Source organism: Phascolarctos cinereus, unplaced genomic scaffold (genome assembly GCF_003287225.1).
Source record: "Phascolarctos cinereus isolate Bilbo 61053 unplaced genomic scaffold, phaCin_HiC Scaffold_3;HRSCAF=262, whole genome shotgun sequence".
NCBI classification, from domain to species: Eukaryota; Metazoa; Chordata; class Mammalia; order Diprotodontia; family Phascolarctidae; genus Phascolarctos; species Phascolarctos cinereus.
The window spans coordinates 71009763-71036416 of NW_027555736.1; the positions used below are offsets into that span (position 1 = coordinate 71009763).

Sequence of the window (26654 nt, forward strand, 5' to 3'; positions counted from 1 at the left end):
CGTGCACCGTCGCAAAGCGGATGTGAGCCGCTTGACGGTCACTGGGCGCCCCGGAAGGTCACCGCGTGAAGGAGGCGGAGGTGGCGGCGGCTGTCGCGGTACCGGCGGCGGCTTCGGCGGCGGCCGGGGAGGGCTGAGAGCATCGCGGTCAGGGTCCGCGCGGTGTCGCGGACTAACGGCCGCTGGAGGGGCCCCGGCCTGAAGCGGAGACCTCGGGCAGTGGACGGAAAAGAAGGAGCGGAGCCATGGAGGGCAGCGGAGGCAACAGCAACAGGACCTCGGGAGGCCTGGCGGGGTTTTTCGGCGGGAGCGGCTCCGGGATGAGCTACTCGAACGCCGATCTGGCCGGAGTGCCCCGTGAGTATCTATCCAAGGGCCCACCCCGAATCCCCTCCCCCATTTCCCAGCCGATCTTACCCCTCCCTCTCCTCTCTGCGGGGGTCCAGCGACTTTCTCCAGCCACAGCGGGGTGGGGGTGGGGGCCGTGTCAGAGTGCTTGGCCCGTTTTTTTTATTCGCCCCATAAGGGATTTAGGGGATGGCTTTTGGACGTCCGCTAAGCTGTCTGCCACCCATCTCCTTGGCACTCCATGAAAGGTGTGGGAAGGATTTCGGAAACACGTGTAGGGCTCGTGTTGTGACCCCAATATCAGGTTCTCCCTGAATCCTCTTCATCCGCAAAACTCACGAGTAAGTAGCTGCAGGTCCCTCGGTCGGACACCAAGGAGATCAGTGTCTGTTCAATCCAGCAGGCCACTATTGAACACCTGCCACGGGCCAGGCATTTTGAACCTTTAGACAAAGGTGTAGTGCCTGCCCCTCAGGAAGCTTAGATTTTGTTTCATTTACAGAAGCTAGACACACACCAAGACGAGGAAGTTAAACTTAGTTTGAGCTCAGTGTCCAAGGTAGTGATACGGTAATAAACACTGTAGAAGTTTGGGAGTCAAAGTTATGGAGGGTCAGAAAGGAGGGCTTACATAAGTGAAGGTGGTGGTGAGAGGGCAGGAACAAAAGGTGAGGGAATGACCTGGATTTATCCTTTCAATGGGGATCCTGCACATTTTTTCCAGAGGGGCAGTCAGCTTTGGAACTTTGAGCTGAAAAAGGTGAAGCTTGACCTGAAGGTGGACTGGGAGAGGGTCTTCACAATACTGTAATTTAGTAACTTGCCTTTCTAGGAGGCCCCTCTTCCCAAGAACTCAGAATTCTTCCACATAACCCTAGACACTTTTATTTTCAGCAGATTCCTGCAAGGGGCAGGAACCCAGTCTTCTTTCAGAGATGGAGAAACTAGGTCAAAAGGAAATTCTGAGACTTTACTACAATGTCTCTGACAGGGATTGGTTTAGAGCCCAGCTCCTCAGGGGAGTTAAAGACCATGAATAACACTTGGCCTGTCTCAAATTGTTGACTTGATTGGATTTTTGGTAAGAAAAATGAGTTGAGGCTTAGTTAACCTTGGTATCCTATGTACCAAGAGCCAGGATCCTCTAAAGATAAATTTTGGGGTTGGCGTCCTTTTCTTTTGTGATCCTAAGAATTTATTATAATACAGTTAATAATTCCTCATCCAATTTGCTCTTCGTCCACCTTTGTCCTAGAATTATTTCCCTTCCTCAGAAATCTCCCTAGGTGGAAATTGCAGTATTACTAAAATTAATTTATACCTTTAATATTATATGACTCAGATTACCTAAGGGATACTTTATTGAATTAGACAAAAAATATCTAGAATATGAAGGAAAATATTGAGGGAAAAGTACATGTGAAGGAAGTATAGCATTAGCAGACCTTAAACTATATTTCAAAACAGTAGTCATTACAACTATATGATATTCATTTTAAAAATAAAAATAGACCAGTGGAACAGACTACATAAACAGCAAACAAAATCAATTAAAAACTGTCAGTGTTTTGATAAACCCAAGAACATAAAATACTTGGGGAAAGATTTCCTTTTTGACAAGAACTGTTGGAAAAACTGGAAGGTGTTTAATAGCAGTTAGGTTTAGATAATGATTTATTCCATATGTCACAATGAATTCAAGGCATATGTGTGACCTGAAGATAAAACATCGTACCATTTAAACATGATAGTACTAGACTAAGTACATTCCACAGCTGTGTCTGGGGGAGAGTTCTTTAGCAAACAAGGGATAAAGTGTATCATTAAAGACAAAACAGATCATGGTGACCACGGAAAAGCATGAGTAAAATAAGAGAAATCAGAGTAGGCAAAAATATTGGCATCAAATAATACCTATAAGCCCAGGTTTGTTTGTTTTTAGATAAATTTTTGTGTGACCCTGGGAAAGTCACTTAACCTTTCATAGCCATGGCAGTTCTCTAAGACAGGGCTTCCTAATGTTCTGTGGGTCCTGGACTCCTTTAGCAGTCTGGTCAAACCTATGAATCCTTTCTTAGAATGTTTTTAAATGCGTACATTAAAACATGTAAGATTATAAAGGTAATCAATAATATTGAAAAAGAGCTATCAAAATATTCTTTAAAACAAGTTCACAGTCTCCAGATTAAGAACACCTGTGCTATAATTATAACTTGCAGAATGCCAATCTACATCAATAAAATCTCAAGTCCAGTCTCTACCTCAAACACTAATGAAAGTCTGATATCCAGGATTTATAGGATATTGATATAAAAATGTAACGCAAAGATGTTTCCTCTTAGATAAATAGTCAATGGATATGCACAGTATTCAAAGTAAAAATTGCATATTATAAACGGTCAAATGGAAATATGCTCCAAATCACTAATGGTAAAAGAATGCAACTTGTAACAATTGTGAGGTTTTACCTCACACTCTGCAAGCTGTCAAAAGAGGGCTAAAAATGGGAACTGTCAGTGTTGGGAGCACTTTGGGGAGATAGGCACACTACTTGCTGTTGGTGAAACTATGAAAAGCTACTGACCTATTCCTTCAACCCAACATTTCCACTACTGAATGTATACCCCAAGGCACTCAAAAACAGAAACAAGGTTCCAGTGTATACCAAAATATCCGTAACAGCATTCTTTGTAGTAGCAAAGACCTAGAATCAAAATGAGTTCTCATCAGTATGTGTGTGAGATGAATTTGAAGAATTGAGAGAAATACTGGTTGATTGCCATAAACTGATCCTGAGTAGAATGAGCAAAACTCAAGGGACAATATACACAAGGATTACTAGTGTGTAAATGAAAAGATAGCTACAAGGAATTTCAATTTTGAGTAATCAAAAATCCTATAATGGTTTCAGAGGACAAATAATAAGATGTACCATCCAGATCATAGCATAGAGGCAGGAGACTTCAAAGATAGAATGTTCTATGTATTATTAGGTTTTATTACTATCAGATGTTTATGCTTCATAGTTACTCTTGGGTGGGTTAGGGGGAAGCATGGCTTAGGCTAGAAGATTGCTCCCAAGAAATAACTGATGTAAAGACAGAATGTATCAAAATACTTTTTAAAAGAAAAAATAAACCCCTCTACGCAGCTAAAACCAAACTTAGTTAAAATTCTACCTTTTTGAATATAAAAAAGGAATAACATTAACTCAAAGCCACTTTTCCCTCCAAGGATTGGCTTATTTTGTTTTACTTTGCTGCTTCCGTGTAATATAAAATATGGTACATTACAAAAACTTTCATTGTGATAAAATACCTGTTTTCTCTCTAGTTACTGGTATGAGTCCTCTGTCTCCATATTTAAATGTGGATCCCAGATATCTTATACAGGTAAGATTGAGCCTAAACATTATGTGATTATCTTAGAATTCTGCCTGATTTTATTATATCCTAATTAATTTCTTAAAAACCTAGTAAGTAACATTAGAAAGACAAATCTGGAGTTAAAGGACCAGGGGGCACATCTGGCTATGCTATTTACTACTTTTGTGGCCTTTGTCAACTTTCTTAACATAAGTGGGCCTCAGTTTGTTCATCTGTAGATTGAGGGGTTTGGAAGAGATAGCCTTATCCAACTCTGAATCTGTCATGCTCTAATATGGTCTTGGGATATTTTCTCCATAGTGGTTTGTGAAATAGCTATTCATAAAACAACTGGAGTGCCATAACTGTCAGATTTCATTATCTGACAGCTGTTTTTGAATGAGTTTAAAATTTTAACCAAAAATTATTGGGGATTTCACCAAAAATTCTGAATTTATTGAACAAAGCAAAAAAAATTTCCTATATACAAAGTAAAATAGGAAACTGATGATTATATGTGAAACCACATATCTTTATTTTTAAGTATGTAGTAAATTTACCATGTCACTGTCAAAGCTGTCCTCTTATCTATGTTTCTTTCTTAATTTTCTGCTCTCTTCTGTGCATTTTTAAAAATGCTCTAATGACCCTCTTTGGGGGTGGCAGTATTTTTACTAACTTCCTTTTTCTCCCCTCCTTTCTTCCAAATTAAGAAAGAAAAACACAATCCTGGTAGCAGGTATAGTCAAGCAAAAGAAATCCGTGTGTGCCGTGTCTGAAAATATGTGTCCTATTCTCTATCTTGAGTCCGTTACCCCTTCATTAGGAGGTGGGTAAAAGTTCTCTGGAGTAATGCCTGGTCATTGCATTGGTCAGAGTTCTTAAGTCTTTCAAAGTTAGTTTTCTTTATAACATGGTTATTGTATAAATTTTTTCTCTTGGTTCTGCTTTCTTCTTTCTATCAGTTCATACAAGTCTTCCTAGGTTTCTCTGAAATCTAATTATCTTTGTTAATTCACTGCTTAAAATCTTTAGCTTCCTATTAATGCATAATTATTTAGATGATGAATTTTTGGATTTTTTTCTTTCTACTTTGTTGACTTCTAGTTGTCACTGTTTCTAGAAGTAGGTCTATGTAGTAGAAATTAGCATAGTGATCTAGGATTCACCTTAAATTTTTTTGACTTGGAATATTTATTCATTAGATAAGATGACCTTTTAAAACTTCCGTTCCATTCCAAGATTCTGTGGTTCTAATATATAAAGATAAGAAAATATCTGTGTATGATAATTCACTAAAACATTGATTAACTAGAATCCTGAGGATATAAAGTCAACTGATTAATTCAGTTTTGAATTAAATAAGGATTAGTTTTTGTTTTGGGGGTTATTTTTTTTTAACTAACTCTTTTTATTTCAACCTGGCTAAAATTCTTTGTAAGATAAATATATTTGACTTTCTGAGTTAGTAACCTCATCAAAACATATTTGACTTCCATTTAATATTGCATTCATGCTGCAAATTACTTCTAGGTTTGGAGTAGTGGAAAAGTGGGTATGTGTCATTAGGTTGCCTTTATACCCTAAGATCCACAGGTTTCAATTAAAAGTTGATTTTCTTAGTAAATTAATAATATTGGTTTGGGAGAAGATTTTGTTTTTCTTTCTGGTTTTATGGGGGAAATGCCAAAGATTCCGATTATTTTGATTCCTTGTTTATCTGGCTGCTATGAGAAACAAGGTACATTTACATAAGTGGAGTTTGCAGTTAACTGATCCCCCTTTCTTTTACATGACAAATTTTTTTTTTAAGATTTTTAACCATTTTGTATGGAACTCTTGCTAAAAAATGTAATATCCTCTGCAAGATAGTCTCAGACTATTGAAGCACATTGATAAGCTCAGGAGCCTCCAAAAGAAAATAGTCAAGTTGGTAAAAGAGCCTGGAGTTGATGTGATAGGAAGATTAGTTGAAGGAAGTGGGAGTATTTGGCCTGGAGAAGAAGGAAGACAGTAGCTACCTTCATTCAAGTACTTTGCAGGGCTGTCTTGGAGAAGAGGGATTACATTTTGTTCTATTTGACCTCAGAGGACAGAACTGAGAGGAGATGTTGGAAGTTGCAGAGAGGCAGCTTTAGGCTTGATGTCAGAAAAACTCCTAAGAATTAGAGTGATCCATACATGGATTGTGCTGTCTTGGGAGTGAGTCAAGCAGAGGCTCCTGACCTCTTGGATATGTTATAGTGAAGATTCCTTGTTCTTACAGATTGGGCTAAATAGCTGTTGAGGTCCCTTCCAATTCTAAAACTTTATAATTCTATGAACATAATTTTATCTTAATGACTTAAGGCCATCCTGAATGTCAGCGATGGTATTATGTTACAGTATCGTGGTGTCCTCAAGGCCTGTGAAGTAGATAGGACTCTTTGCCCCTATGCCTAAATGACTTTAGATTAAAGGTTTTTCATAGTCTTGGCTCTGCTTTTATCAATTTTAAAACATTCTGTATATGTACATAGGGGGTCTCTCAATAAGTATTTGTTGAATGAATAAATAAAAGGAAATCTTTGTGTCTTTGTTATGTCCTGTAGCTTCAAATATGGTACTCTGCACACAGTAACTATTTTTTGTTATCTTTTTCTTTATTGTCAGTTTTTCCTGGCATTTGCTTCTCAATCCTATTAGACTTTCTGCCTCTAATAACATTTATTAATAATAATAATAAATGACATTTTAATAGTGATTTTTAAGCTTATAGGCCACTTTAAGTAGATTATCTCATTTCATCTTTATAAAAACCATGTAAAAAGTATTATAAACCCACTTTTAGAGGTAAGAAAACTGAGCCTCAGACAGGTTAAATGACTGACTTAGACTAGTAGGGGTCAGGTTTTCCCTGACCTTTATGTTCTGGTTAAGTAAGATTGACTGTATTGAGTGAGGAGCTTTTCAAAGTTCTTTTTTTCTGAATGTATTGATACAATTTGTTACGTTGCTTTCACTCATCTGCCATTCCACATCAGAATGGAACCCTTCTTATAACAAATATCATTAAACAAAACAAATCAATACATTGGACCTGACTCTCTCCTAAGTTTTGTGACAAGTATTTTGCTTCACTTCATTCAGGGTTGCATGCAGTTGGAGTTATAAGAAATCTGACCTCCAGACAAGTGGGATATTTCTGTAGTAGGATTTAGTTTAATTAAAATTTCGTTTTCTTTGGAAATTTGTTTTGGAAAATCACAAAGGACTTTGATGATTGGTATATCTCCAGAGCAGAATAAAATGTGTTTTCATTTTTACCTTTTAGGACACAGATGAGTTTATTTTACCCACTGGAGCCAATAAAACACGGGGCAGGTTTGAATTGGCATTTTTTACCATTGGAGGATGCTGTATAACAGGTAGGTATACATCTCCATGCTTGATTGTTTTATATTTTAAGGCAGAAAGGTGTGCAATAATACATGGTGATTAAGTTGGGAAGGCAATCATAAGGAAAATTTGGTAAATTTTTCTTTTTCCAACAGTATAATGTAATTTTTAAAAGTGGTTGTATTTTCTACAAAAGACATCTATCTATTCAGGGTCATTGGTTTTTTGGGTTGTTTTGTTTTTACTGTTACAAGTTTTGAAGTATATCATAATTCTGGATTCTTTGTACAATAATTGTTAATATTTTGGTTCTTTAAGGAGCTACATTTGGAGCAGTGAATGGCTTGAGGCTGGGACTAAAAGAAACACAAAAGATGGCCTGGTCCAAGCCAAGAAATGTACAGTAAGTCTTGTTTGATGTCGTAATACCTAAACACTTCATCTTTGTTCAGATTTTGTTTTAAAAAAAAAAAACATTCATACTTGGCATAAGTTCAGCCAACAGGGGGCACTGAATGTCTTAGTTTTATTAGTACTTGAGTTAAGACCCTGAAACTTTCTGAAGGTCATTTCCTTGAAAGCCATCTTTGCTTTCACAACATATAACAAATATGACTCTTTCCTTTTATATTCGGATAGTAATTTAAAAAGCTCTATTTTGGGGGGGGGGCATCATTTACAGCAGTTGCATTCTGAATAAAGGTGATCTTAAAATAAATTAGAGCTAACTAGGAATTATTTTATAATCTTTTCCATCATCATAATAGAATTTTTACTTAGATGGTTTTTACAAACAAAAAAATGAAATGAAACAAGTACCAAAAATGAAATTAAAGATATGAAAGTACCTTTAAAAATTTAAAGTGAAATGTGTTATATTAAAAACAAAATAGTATATTGTGGTAGATTCATGCTCTAACAATTATTCATAAAATTAATTTCCTTACATTTTAACTTTACCACAGGTAACTTTTATTGTCTTTATTAATATTTTGTCTAAATTCCAGTAACTCATGATGGAAAATGCTATCCACATCCAAAGAATAAATGTAGATCAAGGCATATCATTTTCACTTTTTTTTTTGGTGGCTTTCCCCTTTTGTTCTGTTTCTTCTTTCACAACATGACTGATGTGGAAATATGTTTCCGTGATTACACATGTACAACCTATACAGATTGCTTGCCTTTTTGAGGAGGGGAGGGAGAGAGGGAGAAAAATATGGAACTCAAAATCTTATAAAAATGAATGTTGAAAACTATCTTTACATGTAATTGGAAAGAATAAAATTATATCCCCCACCCAAAAAAAACCCCTTTGTCTACCATTTTTAAAAACTTTATAATTTACAAATCAGTGAAAACAAGCTGGCTTTTAATTGAACATGGGATAATCATAAATGTGTTTTTTGCTGTCACATGGTAGTCTTGTGAGGTCCAGTGGTAGTCAGCTATCCAGGACATTGCCATTCCTGTGATAGTGTTACACTACTGGTAGATTAATAGACTGTCCTTTTGACCTGGTTACCACCTTCACTGTTCTAGTGATTCCTGGTATCAGGGCAGACAGAAGGGGACTGTGCTTCCTCGAGAGTGTGCTGAGCAGGGATTTTGACTATTCAGTGTTAGTGTGGAAGCAGACATAAATTATAAAAAATGTATCTGTACTTCTGGTGGCTTTTTTTTTTTAACCTCAAGTTGACCACTCATCTCTTGATCCTACATTATAATATAAAAAAATAATTCAAGCTAGGTTCTGATAGTAATAATAGATGATAAACAATTTGTATGAGCCACTTTTAAAAATACATTCCATTCTTGCTTTAGTGACCATGTAGTCAAGGACTGAGGATCCACAGTTCCTATAGGGACTTTCCTCAATTCCTAGGTAGACTGAAATGTTGATGGTGTCTAACATAGTTACTTCTTTAATAGCTATAATTGAATTTAGACATTAATTTTGAAAAAGAAAATTGTCAGAATCCATGTATTTCAGAGCTTTAGTGGATCTAATATTTGAGTTCTCTAAAATAAATGAACATAAGCAGTAATGCTTCTCTCTTTCCTAATAGGATTTTAAATATGGTAACCAGGCAAGGGGCACTATGGGCTAACACTCTGGGCTCTCTGGGTAAGTAAAAGTGTTCTGTGGTGACAGTAAATTAGATAATGTGAGCCTCATTTCAGGTTTAAGGGTGACTACATTTTAGTCCAATAGTGCAACTAGAGATTTTTGAGACTAAAATTACAAGTGCTGCGCTCAAGCACTCTGTCTCTCCCTCTACACACACACACACACACACACACACACTTTCTGAGGGAAAAATAATTGCTTAATGAAAATAATTTTAAATATCACCTTCACTCCTGTCTTATCCATTTATATTTGCTGCTAATTTTAATAGTGTTTCTGACATTTTCCCTGTGTAAGCAGAAAATCAGTTGATCAATCAGTAAACATTTATTAAATGCCTGCTGTGTTCCAGGCACTGTGTAAGCACTGGGAATACAAAAAAAAAAAAAAAAAGGCAAAAGACAGCCCTTGCTCTCAAGGAACATGGAATCCAATAGAGGAGACTGTATGTGAACAGATGTATAGCAGGCAAGCTATATACAGGATAAATAGGAAATAATTAAGAGAAGAAAGGCTCTAGAATTAAGGGGTTGGGAAAGGCTTCCTGTAAAAGATAAGGATTTTAGTAGAGACTTAAGGAAGTCAGAGAAATCAGCAGACAGAATGTGTCCCAGGCATGAAGGCCAGCCAGTGAAAATACCCGGAAACTGAAGTTATAGTCCACATTAATTAATGAAGTCAGTTCAAACTGAAAAGGTTCTTTATGTTAAGAAGAGTTCATGCTCCTATTGTGAGATGTGATACATTAATCAAGCCTTCCCTCTGTGTTTTCCTAGCGGCATGTTCTGTTTACCAGATTAGATTTGCACTGGCTTGTCGTCTACTGACAAGGCCTGAACGTTATAAGAAAACAGTTCCTTTATAAATTACCAAGAGTTTTTAGGTAGGTTGGAGTGAATGATAATGGTGATTGATCAATGATGCTTACATGCCTATGTGAAAGCATCAAAATCCATTGGTTTTGGTAGCATCTAGTGAGCTTTTCTTTAAGCATAAAGAGAAATCTTGGGATAAAGGGGTATATACAGTTACTATTAATGAGTTGGTGAGAATACTTGAGGATACAATGTTCAGATAAGCTTATACAGAAAGTTAAGAAAAAGATGTGTGTTGTTTTACAATAGATAAGAATATTTTAGGAACATATTTGAAGCCCAAAGAGGTACCATATTTCCAAAATCATCCTTTGGAAAGGGTTAAGAAAAACAAATGAAGTCATCATTAGAGCTTTGAAAGTTGTAAAGAAGTACGATTGCTCTGATATTTCATTATTCATTTCTATTCCATTCCCAGCTCTGCTCTATAGCGCATTTGGTGTTGTCATAGAAAAAACACGAGGTGCAGAAGATGACATCAATACAGTAGCAGCTGGAACCATGACAGGAATGTTATATAAATGTACAGGTGGGTGCTGATTTCAGTTTCAGGGTTGAAATTGACATTTAGTTTATGAATGTTTGATGTAAAGCTGTTTACTGTTTTCAGGAAGTAAATTGTATAATTATTGCCATGAATTTCAGGCTTTAGCCTATTTATGGAACAAAAGAGGATATGAGATTCTCATTCGTATGTGTCAGCCTGTGTGATCGGCACAGCTGATTGTTGGTCTAACACTGTTTCTTCAATTCTTATCTATGTCCCATCAATGTAGTTACTGTTCCCTCTTAAGTCCAATCAAGAGCTTACTTTGTACCAATTGTTGTGGCAAAGTTCTAGGAATAAGCCAAGACAGTTCCTGCCCTCAGGGAGTTTCCATTCTGTTTGAGAAAGCTGAACACATAAAAGACAACTATTGGGTGAGAGGAGGGTGGGGGCAAAGAAGAAGAGGCCAGGCCACAGAGGGAGGGTATTTCCAAAATGTGAATTCCAGGAGTGGAGTAAGCTTCTAGAGTAAAGAGGTTTTTGAGACATAGTAGAGAAAGTCTGAATGAGTCAGCAGGGCAGCCTAGAAAGGAATGTAGTGATCTCCAGTGATGCCCCTCCGTGGCATGCCAGTCCATCCCATGTAGTAATTTTCCTCTACGTTTCTTCATGTAAAGCACTTAGTACAAGGCCTGGCACATAGTGCTCTGTAAAAGCTAGCATATATTATTGTCATAAATCATGAATCAGAATGGAGTACAAGTCCTCTCCATCAATTATCCTTTACTCTCACTATACTGGGACTTTGATGTTAGAGTACAAATATTTTGGATCCACTGACCTGGACAATGAACAGAGTATATTTTTTAAAATGTACAGATCTCCCCCACTTTTCATGTTTGTCTTCCCAAATTCATTCTTTACCTTAGGATTACTTAGCTTTTTTGAGTTTGAGTGTGTTTTGACACTGGCTGCCATAGCTCTCAACTGGGCAAAGAGACCAAGTGCTTTCTCATTGAGGTGGTTTCTGATGTGTTCGTTCCTTCATCCATTTCCTTTCACCAGCTTATTTAAGTTAGATTGGAGTTATTTTAATTATACAGCATATTTTTTTCTCTTTTTTTATTCCTCTAGTTTTGTATTGTTTGCTCTTTGATCTAACCATACAAAGAGCTTAATCAAGAATGGCTCCATATCATTAAGGAATCATTTCCTGTCAAAACATGATTGGTTAAGTTCTTTATGTTGGGGCAGCTAGGTGGCTCAGTGGATGAGCACCAGCCCTGAAGTCAGGAGGACCTGAGTTCAAATCTGGCCTCAGATCAAACCCTTGACACTAGCTGTGTGACTCTGGGCAAGTCACTTAACTCCAACTGCCTAAAAATAAAAAAATAAAAAAAAATTTTTAAAAATTTTTTTAAGTTCTTTATGTTATATTTGTTTACTATGTCATTTTCCAGTTCTTGAAGAAAATAGTCATGTTGTATGGATGGCATGACATTTTTACATATTCTTCTGTCTTATTTTCTTGTTTCCTTCCTAACTCCTGAATCATATTTTCCAACTTATTTTATCTTCCTGCCCAATGTCCACCCTTGCTTTGAAATCACCAAATTGCAAATTATATGTTGATTTAATTTGGGGTTTTATTAAATTTTTCATAGAAGTTCTTTACTTTGTCATCCTCTATTTCAAACGTTGGTACATTCTGTTACAAGTGTTTATCCTGAGCATTGAGGTATGAGATGAGCCAGTGTCCCATGAAATGTTTATTGTTGCTTCTGAGCTCAGAATAATGCCAGCTCTATGAGCAATTTTTTTATATGCCTGTAGAACTAGAGTAATAGAAAATGCAAAGCTGCAGCCCTGAACAATTCAGAATTGCTAAGTTTTTCAGCAGTCCACACATATATGTAAAACTTTAGGTTTCTTTCTTCTTAATAATCTTCATAGATCACTCTTTAGGATTGGATTTTGTTTTAGAGAGGAGGATTTATCTTTTTTGAGAAGACCTGTGATTAACAAAAGTGTATGTTACCACAATTCAGATTTTTAAAAGTACTATTTCTCACAGAGTTTGGCTTAGTTCTTTGACACAATATTGGGTGGCTGTTAGCAGTCCATTGTAAGACTTGTGTTATGGCACAGAGATTAACTTTCTCTCTATTTAATCTACTGATCATTGTCGGCATTATGATGACCACTACCACTGGTGTTGGGAAGTACTTCTGTAAATAAATGAAAAGCATTTGCTTTGGTTGAATAATAGTGGTCTGGGAGCATACACCCATCTGTTTCTTAGTGTAAATTATTTTTAAACTGTTGGCACTTGTTCTGTCACCATTTAGTGCATTATGTTTAATGGCCTAATAAAGAAATGGATGCATTTTGACTGATCTCATGAGAAAATACAAAGCTAAGGTATTCTAATTGCCTGTGCTATTCAAGTACAAATTTAAATGATAGCCTGGGAAATTCAGAAATTCTGTAATGGCTCTAATAGCTACTGCTATGAAATATTTGTTTTTCTGTACTTCTAGGTAAGGTATAAAGCTAAGAGAGAGGCCTTGGTACAGGACACAATAAAACCAAAGCCATTTCAGACCTCAACTGTGAATTTCAAAACTATGGATAGACTGTTTCGAGTAGTGTGTCAGCAGTGGAGTAGAATCAATAGTTTTCACTGATAGGTTGGGCCAAGAATTAGGTTATGGGATAATCTGCAAATTTTGCATATTTCAACAGTAGTCTGCTAACCCTGAAAACTACATACTAAATTAGCATGATAGGACTTTGTCCAGCATACTTTTTGGGGAGATGTATAATAAGAGAGAAATGCCTGCCAAATCAGATGTGTGAGGAGTAAGCTCATAGCAACACTTCATGGGTACACCCAAGAAGTCTCATGTAGGAATGAAGCAAGAGACCTATAAGAAGTACAGAAAAGAGGGAAGTCACTCCTTAATGCTTTAATGGTTGGGTATATGGATGGATATGGACATAACAGATAACCACCCTCTCAAATAACCTCTCCACAGCTACCATCCCACTCCTAGGGCAGGATCTGGATATTTGCATGCTGGTCCAAAGTTTCACATCTGATCAGAGATACTAAATTGTTGTGACATGCTTTTCTTGAAAAGTTTCCATAGTATTTTTCAGGAAAAAAAAAGAAAGAAAAGAAAAAGCTTGTCATAGCATTTGTTTTTCCTTTTCTGTCATTTCCTTCACTTGTAGTTACATTGTAATCTCTAACCAGGGCCACAAGACCAAAACATAATAAAAACAGCAAAGATTTATTTTGACATAGGAATTTTAATTAAAGCCAAATGAAGATTAATTGTAGTTAATGACCTTTTTGTTTAACTTATCAATTAGTGTTATTAGTGAGAGGTAATAAAATATAGGTTGTTTAGATTAAGAAGGAACTTTAATGATTCACATCCAAGGTATTTTAAAATTACTCCATGCAATGCAGAAAGCTAGAAGAGACATAAAGATAACGTTTCTGTCCTCAAAAACCCTTTTGGGGTAGTGATAACATGTAGACTAACCAGTATAATACAAATAATGATAAATGCAAATGCTTTGAGATCACATGTGTAACCACGTCAGCAGGGGAAAATCTGAGAAGGCTATATTGAAGCCAGTTGTATTTGAGCTGGATCTGAGTTGTGTGGGAGATGACTTTGATCAGTCAATCAACAGGCATTTATTAGGCTTGTCCTTTGTACAAGCACTGGACTAGACCCTAGAAATACAAATGCAAAGAATGAAACAATCCTTCGTCCTAAGAAGCTTCAATTGTAATGAAGAGAGGTAGTACGTAAAGAATAGGCGTAATGAGAACAAATACACAGTTGTTAAATGTAAAGATGCAGGCATGTGGGAGACCAGGAAATGCTTTATGGATAAAGTGATCAGTGATCACCACAAGGAAGAAAAGAATTCTGTGAGGTAAAGGTAAGAAGGGAGTACCTGAGAGATAGTCAGGACAGAAGCATAGAAGTGAACAATGAAGTGTTATGTGTGCAAAACAGGAAGAAGGCCAGTTGGTCTGGGTCCAGTTGTGGGGGGAGGAGTAATGTCCAGTGAGGCTAGAAAGATAGGATGGGCCAGGTTGTAAAGGACGTTAAAAACTCAACAAGAAGAGTTTATACTTTGCACCAAAACTCTTAGGATGAATGCCAAACACTGTGCCAAGTATACAGAGAAAGGCAAAAAACAGCCCCTGTCCTCAAAGAGCTCACATTCTAACGGGGGGAAATCACATGTAAACAGCTGCATGCACACAAGAAACATACTAGACAAAGTGGACTTAGTTGCAAAGGGAAGGCACTAGCTTAAGAAGCAGTGAGAAAGGCTTGATGAAAAAGGCGGGGACTGAGCTGGAACTTGGAAGGAAGCCAGGAGATGAAGATGAGAAGGGAGAGTATTCTAGGAGTAGAGGATAGCCAATGAAAATGACAGTCAGAAGATGGATGCCTTGTTTGAAAAACAGCAAGGAAGCCAGTGTCACTGCATCACAGAGTCCATGGGGAAAAGTATAGGAAAGTCCAAGGTTATGAAGGCTCTAAGAGCCAAACAGGATTTTGTATTTAATCTTGGAGAGGGACAGGCATCAGGTAATGTGGTCAGACCTGTACTTTAGATCACTTTGATAGGTGAGTGGGTATCTGGACTAGAGTGGTAGAGATGTGAGGCAAGGAGACCAATAAGAATTCTATGTAATATAGTTCAGGCATAGAGGTGTTCTGCACCGAGGTGTCCCTCAGTTCAGTTCCTGGCTCATAGTCTTTCCCTCCTCCCCATGAGGGATGTCTCTTGTGAATATTCTCTCATACTGGGGACTGCAACATACATATTGATACTCCCTCGAAGACCCTAACATTCTAGTTCCTCAGCTTATTTCCATTTACCTACTCCTCCACCCTACATCGGCTTCATTCAAAGATGGTTATTTGCAATAGATGTAGGCTTTTGAATTCTAAAATTCCCTCATCTGATCACAATCTGTTGTCATTCTGATTCTCCCTCTGTGTTGCAACCCCAAACCTTGTTCTTCGTCTTCATAATGACCTTCACTCTGTAGACCACTCATTTCTTTCCTAGGCCATTACCCCTGCACTAGCTATTCTCCTTGGGGAACCATTTCATCTTTGTGCTGTCCTCTTTTAAGTCGCTTGCCCAGTTATCCTGTTAAAAGATCTTGTCCTGCCAAATACCAGTTCTGGATAACTCCCACTACTTGTTGTCTTCACTCCTTCTTACGTGATGGAGAAAAATCACAAAATCACGTTGACTGGATCCACTACAAATTTTTTACATAATCTCAATTGGGCATTCACTGTGGCAAGGCAGTTCTTTTACACCTCCCTAATGAACTCATCATCCTGTTCACCATAGCACCTTTTCCACACCTTTTCATCCCTCCTCAAACCTCCCATGGCTTTGTCCCACACTCCCAGCTGAGAACTTTGCCACATATTTCACTGAAAATATTGAGGCCATTTGCTGAGATCTCTCTTTTATCTCATCCATTTTACTTAGCTGTCAAATTGATCTTCCTAGAGCTCATATCTGACCATGTCACCTTCCTGCTCAATAAACCCCACTGACTTGCTATCACCACTAGGATCAAATATAAAATCCTGTGTTTGGCATTCAAAACCCTTCACAACCTGGGCCCCTCCTAACTTACCCCCAAGTACTCATTGATCAGTGACACTGGCCTCCTAGCTTTTTCTCACACAAGACATTCCCAACTCTGGGCATTTTCACTGGCCAACCCTAGTGCCTGGCATTCTCTGCTTCTTGGCTCCCTCAAGCTTCATCTAAAATCCCACCTTCTGCAAGAAGCTTTTTCTAATTACCCTTTAATGCTAGTACCTTCCCAGAGATTGTTTCCAGTTTTAGATTGTGTGTGTTTGTGTGTATGTTGTACATGGTTGTTGTCTTCCCCATTGTTTTGTGTGTGTGTGTGTGTGTGTGTGTGTGTATGTGGTTGTTGTCTCCCCCATTATTCTGTAAGCTTCTTGAGAGCAGGTACTGTCTTACTTTTCTTTGTATCCCCAGAGCTTAGCACAGTGCCTAGAACTTAGTAAGCACCTAATAAATGCTTATTCACTGACTGATAGAAAAGGGCCCAGAACAGATCCTTGGAGAATACACTAAGTGGATGAAGATAAGACAAAAGAGATTGAGAAGTACATGCAAGTATCCAGGAAGAAGAAAGTGTTTGACCATGCCAAAGGCTGCAGAGAGGTCAGAAAAGATGAGGATTGAGAAAGGGCCATTAAATTTGGCAGTTAAGGGATCACTGGTAACTTTGGAGTGAATGATTTCAGTTGAATGTCGAGGTCAGAAGCCTCCTGAGAGTGAAAGGAAAGGAAAGGGAGGCACCTATTTTAGACAGCCTTCTTAAGGAGTTTAGCCACAAAAGGCAGGAGAGATGTGGAATGGTACCTTGCAGGGAAGAACTGATCAAGTGAGGGTGTTTTGAGAGTGGGGGAAACTTGGGCATGTTTGTAGGTGGCAGAGAAGTAGCCAGCAGACTGGAAAAGATTGAACATAACTGAGAGATCAGGGATAAGGGGAAGATGGGATAGAATGAGATCACTTGTGAGATAGGGATCAAGGAGGAAATAATGGGGGAAGGCACCTGAGTGCTGTGGGATTAGGAGGAGGAAAGAAGAGGAACTCTCAGTGACTGGCCTCAGTTTTTTCTGCAAAATAAGTGGCAAAGTTATCGGTTGAGATATTGGTTGGCAGCGGGAGCCTTGGGAGGTTTGAGGAGGAATGAAAAGGTTTGGAAGAGCCACTGTGGTGAATAGGACGTTGAGTTAATTAGGAAAGGAGGAAAGGATTGCCTTGCCACAGTGGGGCCCAGGTGAGGTTACTTAGGCAGTAGCGGGCCATTGGAGTGGATTAAGTGCAGAATGCACCTAAGGAAAAGCACTTTGGCAGTAGTAAGTATGGACTACAGTGAGGAGAGACTTGAAGCCTGCAGACCAGTTAGGAAGCTGTGGTAATAATCTAAGTAAGAGGTGATGGGGGCTCAAAATAAAGTAGTAGCTGAATGAGTACAGAGAAAGGGCCGGGTGTGAGAGATGTTGTGGGAGTAAAAACGCTGATATTTGGCCAGTGATTGGCTGTGTGGAGTGAGAAGGATTGAGTAATCAGTGAGACCGTCAAAAATCATTAAGTTCCTGCCAAGTGCCAGGCGCTATAAATGCTGGAAGTACAAGGAAAGGCAAAATACGGTCGTATACATGTGGAGCCTGCAATCTAAAGGGAGAAAATATCAAGGATATTTTCCACTGACCCCTTTTGTTACCTCTTTTGTTATCAACTAATAAAATTAATAAAAGTATTAATTACTCAGAAAAAAAAAGAAAATGTCAAGGATAATGCTAAGGTTGTTAGCCTGGGAGACTAGACAGGTGGTCCTTGTACAGCAACAGGGAAATTCAGGAAAGGCGAGGTTTTGGAGGGGTAAGAGATAATAAATTCATTTTGGGGCATGTTGTGTTTGAGATGTCTTGAGGCCATCCAGTTTGAAATGTCCAATAAGCAAGTGATGATATAAGCCCAGGGAAGACACTAGGCTTGGGTATATAAATCTGTAAGTTTCCTGCAGAGATATTATTAAACCCATGGGAGCTGACAAGGTTGCCAGGAGAGAAATTATAGGAGTTGTGAAACAAAACCTTGGGATATACCCACAGTTTGGGGATTGGGAGACATTTGAAGGCATTAGAAAACACTTTCCCAGAAAGAGATTAAAGTTTAGAGACAGAGAGAAAGAATGATTGAGGCTACAGTCTACTAGAGAAGAATGGGAGTGCAGATGGAGGGTGGATCGGAGCAAGTGCACATGTAAAGAAGTTGGCTTTGGCAAAGAGAAGGGCCCCCCTATTGCCAAAGACCTGGGGGAAAAGAAGGAATAAATGGATGCTGGTGACAAGGGGTTTTGAAAGGAAGAGATAGGAGAAGCATCAGCTCAGGTCAAATAACTTCAAATTTCTCTGTTTAGGGGAACACGGAAATTAGAAGAGTCTAGGCAAATGGCAGTGAATGCTTGAACTATTATGGCTGTAGGAATGGAGATGAGTGATGTTTTAGAAATGTAATTGACAGCTGGTTGGATTATGAAATTAAGAAAGATGAGTTAGATGATTCACTTTAGAGAAAGATAGAGAGGAAAGGTAAGAGAGAAGAGCGAGATTCTGGAGGAAATGATGAGCTCAGTTTTAGACATGTTGAGTGGAAAGGGCCTCCAGGACAGCCAGGTGGAGATGTCTAGTTCGTAGTTAAAATGACCTTGAGGGGTCGAGATCTAGCTGTAGACTAATCTGCCACATAGGAATTAATGAGATTAACATGTGGGAGAGATTATGTAGAAAGAAAAGATCAGTGACAATTCAGAGAAGGAGCAAGCAGAAGTAGGAGGACTGTGAGATTGTGAGGTTAAAAACACTAAGTGAATATTATAAAAGAGGAGAGTAGTCAGCAATATAAGATACTGCAACAACATAACGAGGACAAAAAATTGATCACTAGAACACTTTTCAACAACAAAAATGCAATGGATTCTATTCCTTTCTTATGTGAAGAATGGAAATTTTGAGTCATTTTACCAGCTCCGTTTGTAATTAGTAATTACACTTTCCTTTGAGGGCTGTGATTTCATCTTTCAGAGAAATAGCACTTTGTTTTGTGAGGCTTTACTTTCCATAGTTATATATCTAAGTTTCTTGGTTTCCTGTCTTATAAGAGTGAAGGGAAAACTAAAACCATTGTACTTATTTTTATTAAGTTTGGTATTTAATATAATAGCATTCAGATATAACAGATTAAATTCAGATCAACAAACATTTATTTAATGCCTATTATGTGGGTGCCACAGAGAAATGTAATAAGCCTTATCCTGAAGAAGCTGTGTTCTACTCGGAGAGGAGATGAAGTGAACATGTACACAGCTAAGCATAGTAAAAGAACATTGAGGAGGGGCAGAACAGCACCTGGAAGGGACTCTTGTCCAAGAGCCAAACTAGCCACATTTAGTAAGGCTCATCAAAAAAGGGTTGACCAGTTGTTGGTGAGTTGGCCTCATCGATTCATGAAATATTCTATAAAGGCATGGAAGGGTTATAGCAACCATAGGATGGAGAAGGAATTCAGACAAAGTCACACCTAGGAAGGTCCAGCAGCACTGAAACAGGACAGGAAAGTATAATACAGCCACCTCAACCATGGTTAGTTTGTAAGGACTTTTCTTCTCTAAATTGGCCTTTTCCAATGTTACTGCCTCCTTTTCTGCCTGAGAACTGGTACACTTGTACTGATTGCTTTATTTTCCTGTTGGAAATTTCATGACCACAAAGTTGAGTAATATGACTTTTCTTCTGATGTCTCAGATTTTCACTGTCTTTGAAGGGGATTTTAGTAGGAGTGGGACAGTGAGTAGGAATCAGCTATTCCTATAAGTGAAAGCCTTACTTCCTTAAATAACAAAATAAAAATAATAAAAAGCTGGTTTCCATAGAGCACTATTAATGCACAACTAGGATAAGAATGACTTGATGCCTAAATCCCAGTTAAGTTGCCTGTTTGCATTCCTGCCACACCTGCTACTCAAGTTCTTGTTTATCATTGGCTTAGATTTATTCTTTGAACACAAATATAGCTGTAACATATGTGAAATCATTTGAAAGCCAAAAATGCATAGTTTGTGTGTTGAAAATACTGTGAGCCAAAGTAAGCCAGGACCAAATTATCTGTGGGTCAGTGTTGAGTTTCTATGTCCATGCTAAAAATCACTTCCATTTCATACTTCCTGCTACCTAAACATCATTTGATGTAAGAAATACAAATTTTTAACCTAACCTATATCCTCCCAAACAGGTTATTTCTCCTCTCGTGGGAGAATATTTGAGATTAGATATATTTTTATAAATCTAACACGGCATCTTGACATAAAATATTGGGTTATTACTTTTTGAGAATAGCAAATATGTACCTTCTCACCTTATAAATATATGTAACACATCTTACATAAATGTTAGTCATATTCCCACATGTAAATTATAACAAATGATATCATAGAATTCTAATGCAATAAAGTGTGACTTAAAGATGGAAGGGTACAAAACTGTGGCTTTAATTTTTTTTTTTGAGGCAAATGGGGTTAAGTGACTTGCCCAGGGTCACACAGCTAGTAAATGTCAAGTGTCTGGTCTGAGTCCGGATTTGAACTCAGGTCCTCCTGACTCCTGGGTGGTGCTCTATCCAGTGCACCACCTAGCTGTCCCTTAGTTATTCTTGATGAGATATTTCCTATATGACAAGAAAAATTTGTTGGGAGACAGATGTTTTCTGGTCCTTGATCTGAGATTTCCCAGCTTAGTCTACATGGCCAGAGCTTTCAGTCCAGCTAAATGGCCCCCCACACCCTGATGAAGTGTCAGAGTAGGATGTTAATGGAAGGAATGAGTATACAGACACATGTGTCTGAATAGACTGTTGGAGTTATGTAAGGATTTGTGACATCTCCAACAAACAGTTATCCATTCTCCGTACCAAGTACAACTATAAATAATTAAGTGATTTAACAAACACATGATTTTTGCATCTTTCATAGTGCTACTTAGCAGCCATGTGAGTGTTGGTGGTAATCTATTTACATTACAACATCCAAAATACCAAAGTTGGGTTTTATTGTGTGGTTTTGAAGGGAGTTGCTGCTTTGGCTTTGAACGGGATTATAACCCACTTAATAGTTCTAAGCAACCTGCCCTGAATCCTCTGGTTGAAATCCTAATGAAGAGAGAAATCATTCTTTACATTCCAAATGGGCGCTGTTACTTCAAGATGTTCCATATATTTTTCTGGGAAATAGTCTGCCTATATTAAAGCACACTCATATTTTCTTAAAGGGGCAAGAATTAGGAGTGGTTCTATAAATGGAAATTTCTGTGAGATGGTTTGTTTAAATTACCCTGTGGATGAGATTGACTGTTGTGTGAAGAGACAGGAGGAAACCTTATTCCTTCCTGAATGAGACTTGGGTTTCTAAAATACCCAAATCCTGAGAAATAGATAATCTTTGAAATCAAATTTACTATTACCTTCAGAGCTAGCCCTGAGGATATGTTAATATCCAGATTGTTTTTGCTCAGGGGAGATTGACCTTTGGAGAACAGCCATGTGCAATTTCTCGATGTTTGAAGCAACTGTACTTGTAGACAGACTTGTAGCTTGTTAAAAACAGTTGTCATTTGAGCTAGGCTGCATTATGGGACACATTAACAGTTTCCAGAGGGGAAATTTCTGTTGATCTCCCATAAATCTTGAGAGCACAGAGTGAAGATGCTGACACTTTAAGCCAAGTTGTTGAAGGGCTTATTCCCCACTTTAAATATCTGTGGGTTAAAACACAGGGGAAGGGGACACAGCCACAGTGTCTGCCTTGGGGCTTGTCTTATCAAGGTTTCAGGCAGATGAGTTTGGTAGCGACAGTGATGGGCTCCAGGAGGTGAAATCATTAAAGCTTGGGCCTTTAAAACATAGACCAGGTGCTTGCCTGCTTCCAAGAGTTTTCCACAACATGTATCCAGGACTGTAGTTTGCATTGCATATAGTATGTGACATCTCTCACTGCACAATCCATTGTTACAGCCTCTTAGGCAAAATTTTTTCTTTTTCCTTTCTGCTTCCAAAGAAATAGTTTTATTGATTTAAGCTTAGCTGTATTCACTTACCATGAAGTAGCAAGCTTTCCAGAGGTTAACTTATGCTCAAAAGGGAAACTTAAAACTCCTTTAATAAGAGACAAGCCTCAATGTTTTATGAACTTCTTGGTTCCTATCACACATAAGAAAGCACTGATATATATTTTTCATCATTGTTTTTGTTTTTTTATTGTTTCCGTCGATTTAAAACTTTTCCACAGGGACCAAGGAGAATAACATCCTTTGGTAAGGATCAAAGTCCAATTCTTATGCAAACGATAATTACTTTATTATATGTGCAGATTCTGTTCAGGCCTGTGGTCAGACTTAAAGACTAATCCAGTTTAGCCATAATGGTTAAGGTTCAGGGAATTCAGTCTTATTGTGAGTGTTTATTTAGAAGCAAAATGATCTGTAGCACTTCCCCTTTTGGTATTTTTTAGCTCCAAGTAGTTTTCACTGCACAGTTCCATGCAAATGACTTAGAACTATTATCTGATGACTAAACTAGTTCTTATTAATCTCATTTCATATGTCTGAATGGCTTTATTCCCATGTTCTCCAGCTTATTGCCTCTTTACAAAGTAAGATAAATTTACACACATTTCCAGTGATCCTAGCTTTTTTTTTTTAATGGTTTGCAGGTCAAAGGTACACCAAGTAAATCCTTATTAAATGAATAAAACTATTTTAGGGTAGCAGCTGGAATATGCATATATGATTCTTCAGTATTTATCATTTTTTCAGTGGCATTGAGAGGATCATAGCAAATGTACCCACCAGGCTTAAACTCTGTAACATAAAGAAAGAGTACAGATTTGGAGGAGTGTCTTCCTACTTTAATAGACTGATATGCTTTTCATATGCCACTTTTTCTGGCTCTTACCAGTTGGTTAATTTCCTAATCCTACCTGTAAATTTGAAAGCTATTGAAAATTGAATTCTGTAGCTTCTGCAGAGGGGGAGATAATGAAATTTGAGACTGTCCAAGAAGAGCTGAGGCGGGTTTGCTATCAGAAGCTGGCAGAACCAGGGTGAATGCTGAAAGGAGTGGTCCTTTCATCTATCTTATAAATCCAGCTGTAAGTGCAACCCTTCTGGAAGTGGACTGTGTCTGTTTTGAAATATTTCTGCTCCGCAACTCAGCTAAGTTCACAAACTGTTACTGGTTACTATCTGGCATATGGGTTTCTTATAAGTAGGGCCTTAACTAAATCTGGATATAAACTCCATTTTGCCTTTAAACTATCATATGTTTGTTGTTTAGCTCAAAACACTCCACAGTTAACATTGAAGAGCTAACTGGAACAAATAGTCCCAGTTTATTTAGAGATATGTAAAAGTACATAGAGAATTTAAACAAAGCTTCTTTTGACTTCCTGTTCCTGTGGGCTTTCATTTTAGCATCTCTTCAGGTAAAGATAAAATATCTTAGAAATGAATATCCAGGCTATTAATAGCCATATGAAAAAAGTGTTCTGAATCATTAATAATTAGAAAAATGAAAATTAAAGCAACTCTGAGATTCTACCTCACACCCATCAGATTGGTGAAATTAACCAAAAAAAAAAAAAGGAAAATGACAAATGATAGTGGGGTAGTGGGTAAACAGGTACATTAATGCACTGTTAGTGGAGCTGGGAACAGGTTCAGCCATTCTGGAAAGCAGTGGGAACTATGCCCACAAAGTTACAAAACTATACCTATCCTGTGACCCTGCAATACCGTTACTAGGTGTATACCCCAAACAGATCAAAGAAAAAGGACCTGTATGTATAAAAATATTTATAGCAGCTCTTTTTTATGGTGGCAAAGAACTGGAATAAAAGCAACATTGTAAAGATAACTTTGAAAAACCTAAGAACTCTGATCAACATAATGAACAGCCGCTGTTCCAACAGACTGATGATGAAACATGCAGCTTACCTTTGGACAGAAAGGTGATGGACTCAGGGTTCAGTCGAGACATATTATTTGGGCATAGCTGATAAAGGGATTTGTTTTGCTTGTTAGAAAGGTTTTAGTTTTTTTTTTCTTTTCCATGGTGGGGTAAGTGGGTGAGGAGAGAAGGCTGATGTTTGTTAATGGGGGGGGGGTAGTTTTGGGTTTTGTTTTTTAAAGGAAACATTCTGTCAGTAGTCCTATATGAAAACTCCAGAAACTCCTGGATGGAAAATACTTTTGTGCCCCATCCATGTTCTTTAAGCCATCCATGTTCTTTTAACACATGAATGTGTTGCAGATATTTTAAAGTACATGGCTTGAAAAAATTAGGCTGCAGCTTGAACCACTGTTTTAAGAATCAGTAATTTTGTCCATGTGGGTGTCTGTAGTCCCTCTTCTAACACAGATTGCAATGCTTCTATAACATTAGTAAATCACCTTTAAGAGCTCTCCTGCCCCCACCAAAAATCCATTAAACTGTGGCAAAGCTATTGAATCTCCCTAAACATAGTGAGACTCATCCTCTGTACAGCCCGTGCTTGAAACCTTTCAAGTTTTTCAGGACCTGCCCAAGCTGGAGCTCCACAGGCATAGTCATTAAGAACTCAGGGTCACCTCCATTTTATAAAACAGAACAAGATTTCGTTGTAGGGACTTTGACCAAACCAGAGGAAAATAAGTGAACAAGAAAGTGACAAGTTTTAACTGTAAGCATATTCTTGACTTTGGGATATTTTATATCAGAAAGTTACTTAGTAAGATTTCTCTGCTGAGCCTTACAAAATTTTATTGTATTGGTTTTTTAAATGAAATAACTCTTCATTACTTGTCTTCCCTAATTCCTTCTTATTAGTTTTACTTTATGAGGTTGGCATTTTAAGGTCAAAACAAGTATGTGACATTCAAGATACCTTTTCCTTTGCCTTATGCATTTTGGAGTCTTGTCCTTTTGAGTGTTTTGCAAGTAGTGCAATGTCAAAAGGCCTCTTAAAATACTAATTGAGTTATAATTGTCAGACTCACATTAGTAGGGTAATAGGAAAAAAGTAGTTTTGGAAACCCAAGACTTGCCTAATCTCTTATAGGGCCTCCAGTGTCACCAAAATTGTGATTATACACACCACCCCCAAAAGTCCTCAGGCTTATGCAGCAGATAAGCAGTCTTTGTAAGTGCTACCCTAAGAGTGCTCTTATCCAGTGCTGTTGCTGACACTCAAGAAGTAAATAAAATTGGACTGCTCAAACAGAGGGTCAATGGAAAAATATCTCAGAAAGGTTACCTTTTAAAAGGTAACAGTTGTGTTTGTGTCTGTTTTCATTATCTTCTTGGACTTAACATCAACTTAAGTTTTTTAGTTTTAGGGTTTTTGAGTTTAATTTTGACACTAAACTTTCTCCCTTTATAATGACCAAGCTTAGCTCCCAAGAAAAGATAAGGGACTATGGTTATGGAATGCTGTCCATGCTTTCAGATGTGATTGATGCAGCTTGGTTTTGCTTAACTTTGGTCACCTTGGTCATCCCTAGTTGGGGGAGGGGGGAGGTATATCGCTGTTATTCCATGATACTAAAATGTTTCTTTTACTGTTTTCTTCCAGGTGGTCTTCGTGGAGTAGCAAGAGGTGGTCTGACAGGACTAACCCTTACTAGCCTGTATGCATTGTATAACAACTGGGAGCACATGAAAGGTTCCTTGACACAACAGTCACTTTAGAGCTTATACTGAGAACTGAATGGATAGAGGACACATCAAAAGTTCCCCAGGTTGATTTGTAAAAATCAATTTGGGGCAATATTCTGATCTACCTACATTTAGTATGAAAAAAAATAACAGGATCTTTTGTACTGTCATGAAGATCACTGGCACAGTTTACCAGGACTGGCACTTCTTCCAGCCAGTAGTGTTGGAGCCAAAAGCATCTGATGCCTCATTGAGTAGCACAGTCATCGTTTTCTCCTTTGAAAACTTTCTGCTGCATGTCCACTCTCCACTACCCCTGAATTTTTGAAATAAGATTTATTCCCAGATTCAGGTCACATAATTGTCAGCATCATACCCACCAAGTTAATTCACTTAATGATTTATTGTGAACTATAATACACTGCTTTATTTCCAATAAAGAGTGTTCTAGAACCAAAAGCTGTAACATCAGAATAAAGATGTGTACCATTTTAAGGCGTCTGTCACAACCAAGGCTCAGTAAGCAATTTAAGCAAAACATTGGGATTTTGCAGTTAATGTTTTATTGGTTCATGGTTGTGATGTGATGTGTGGAAATATAAGAATAAAGAACTTAAAAATTTAAGAGACATATAATTAATCTTCCCTCCTGGAAGCTTCTGTTGTTACTACAAGTTTTAATCAGCATGTGCAAAGTAATTTAAAAATAAGAC

At 37.9% G+C, this 26654-nt stretch overlaps 1 protein-coding gene and 1 non-coding gene across 2 annotated transcripts; both read left to right on the plus strand.

The window, feature by feature from the left end:
• Positions 1–35: 35 nt before the first annotated feature.
• On the plus strand, positions 36–26566 carry TIMM23B (translocase of inner mitochondrial membrane 23 homolog B). Its single transcript, XM_020996789.2, has 7 exons — positions 36–357; positions 3682–3740; positions 7027–7120; positions 7410–7494; positions 9161–9219; positions 10516–10626; positions 25859–26566. The coding sequence occupies exons 1-7, from the start codon at positions 246–248 to the stop codon at positions 25972–25974; spliced, it is 636 nt and encodes a 211-aa protein (XP_020852448.1). The 5' UTR covers positions 36–245; the 3' UTR covers positions 25975–26566.
• On the plus strand, positions 8525–8733 carry LOC144456417 (small nucleolar RNA SNORA74). Its single transcript, XR_013485510.1, has one exon. It is a non-coding gene; the product is annotated as a small nucleolar RNA SNORA74 (small nucleolar RNA).
• Positions 26567–26654: the final 88 nt, after the last annotated feature.

Coding starts and splice junctions, on each gene's coding strand:
- TIMM23B (XM_020996789.2), top strand. CDS start 246: ATGGAGGGCAGCGGAGGCAACAGCAACAGGACCTCGGGAGGCCTGGCG. Junction 9,220..10,515: donor TAACACTCTGGGCTCTCTGG/GTAAGTAAAAGT, acceptor TTCCATTCCCAG/CTCTGCTCTATAGCGCATTT. Junction 10,627..25,858: donor AATGTTATATAAATGTACAG/GTGGGTGCTGAT, acceptor GTTTTCTTCCAG/GTGGTCTTCGTGGAGTAGCA.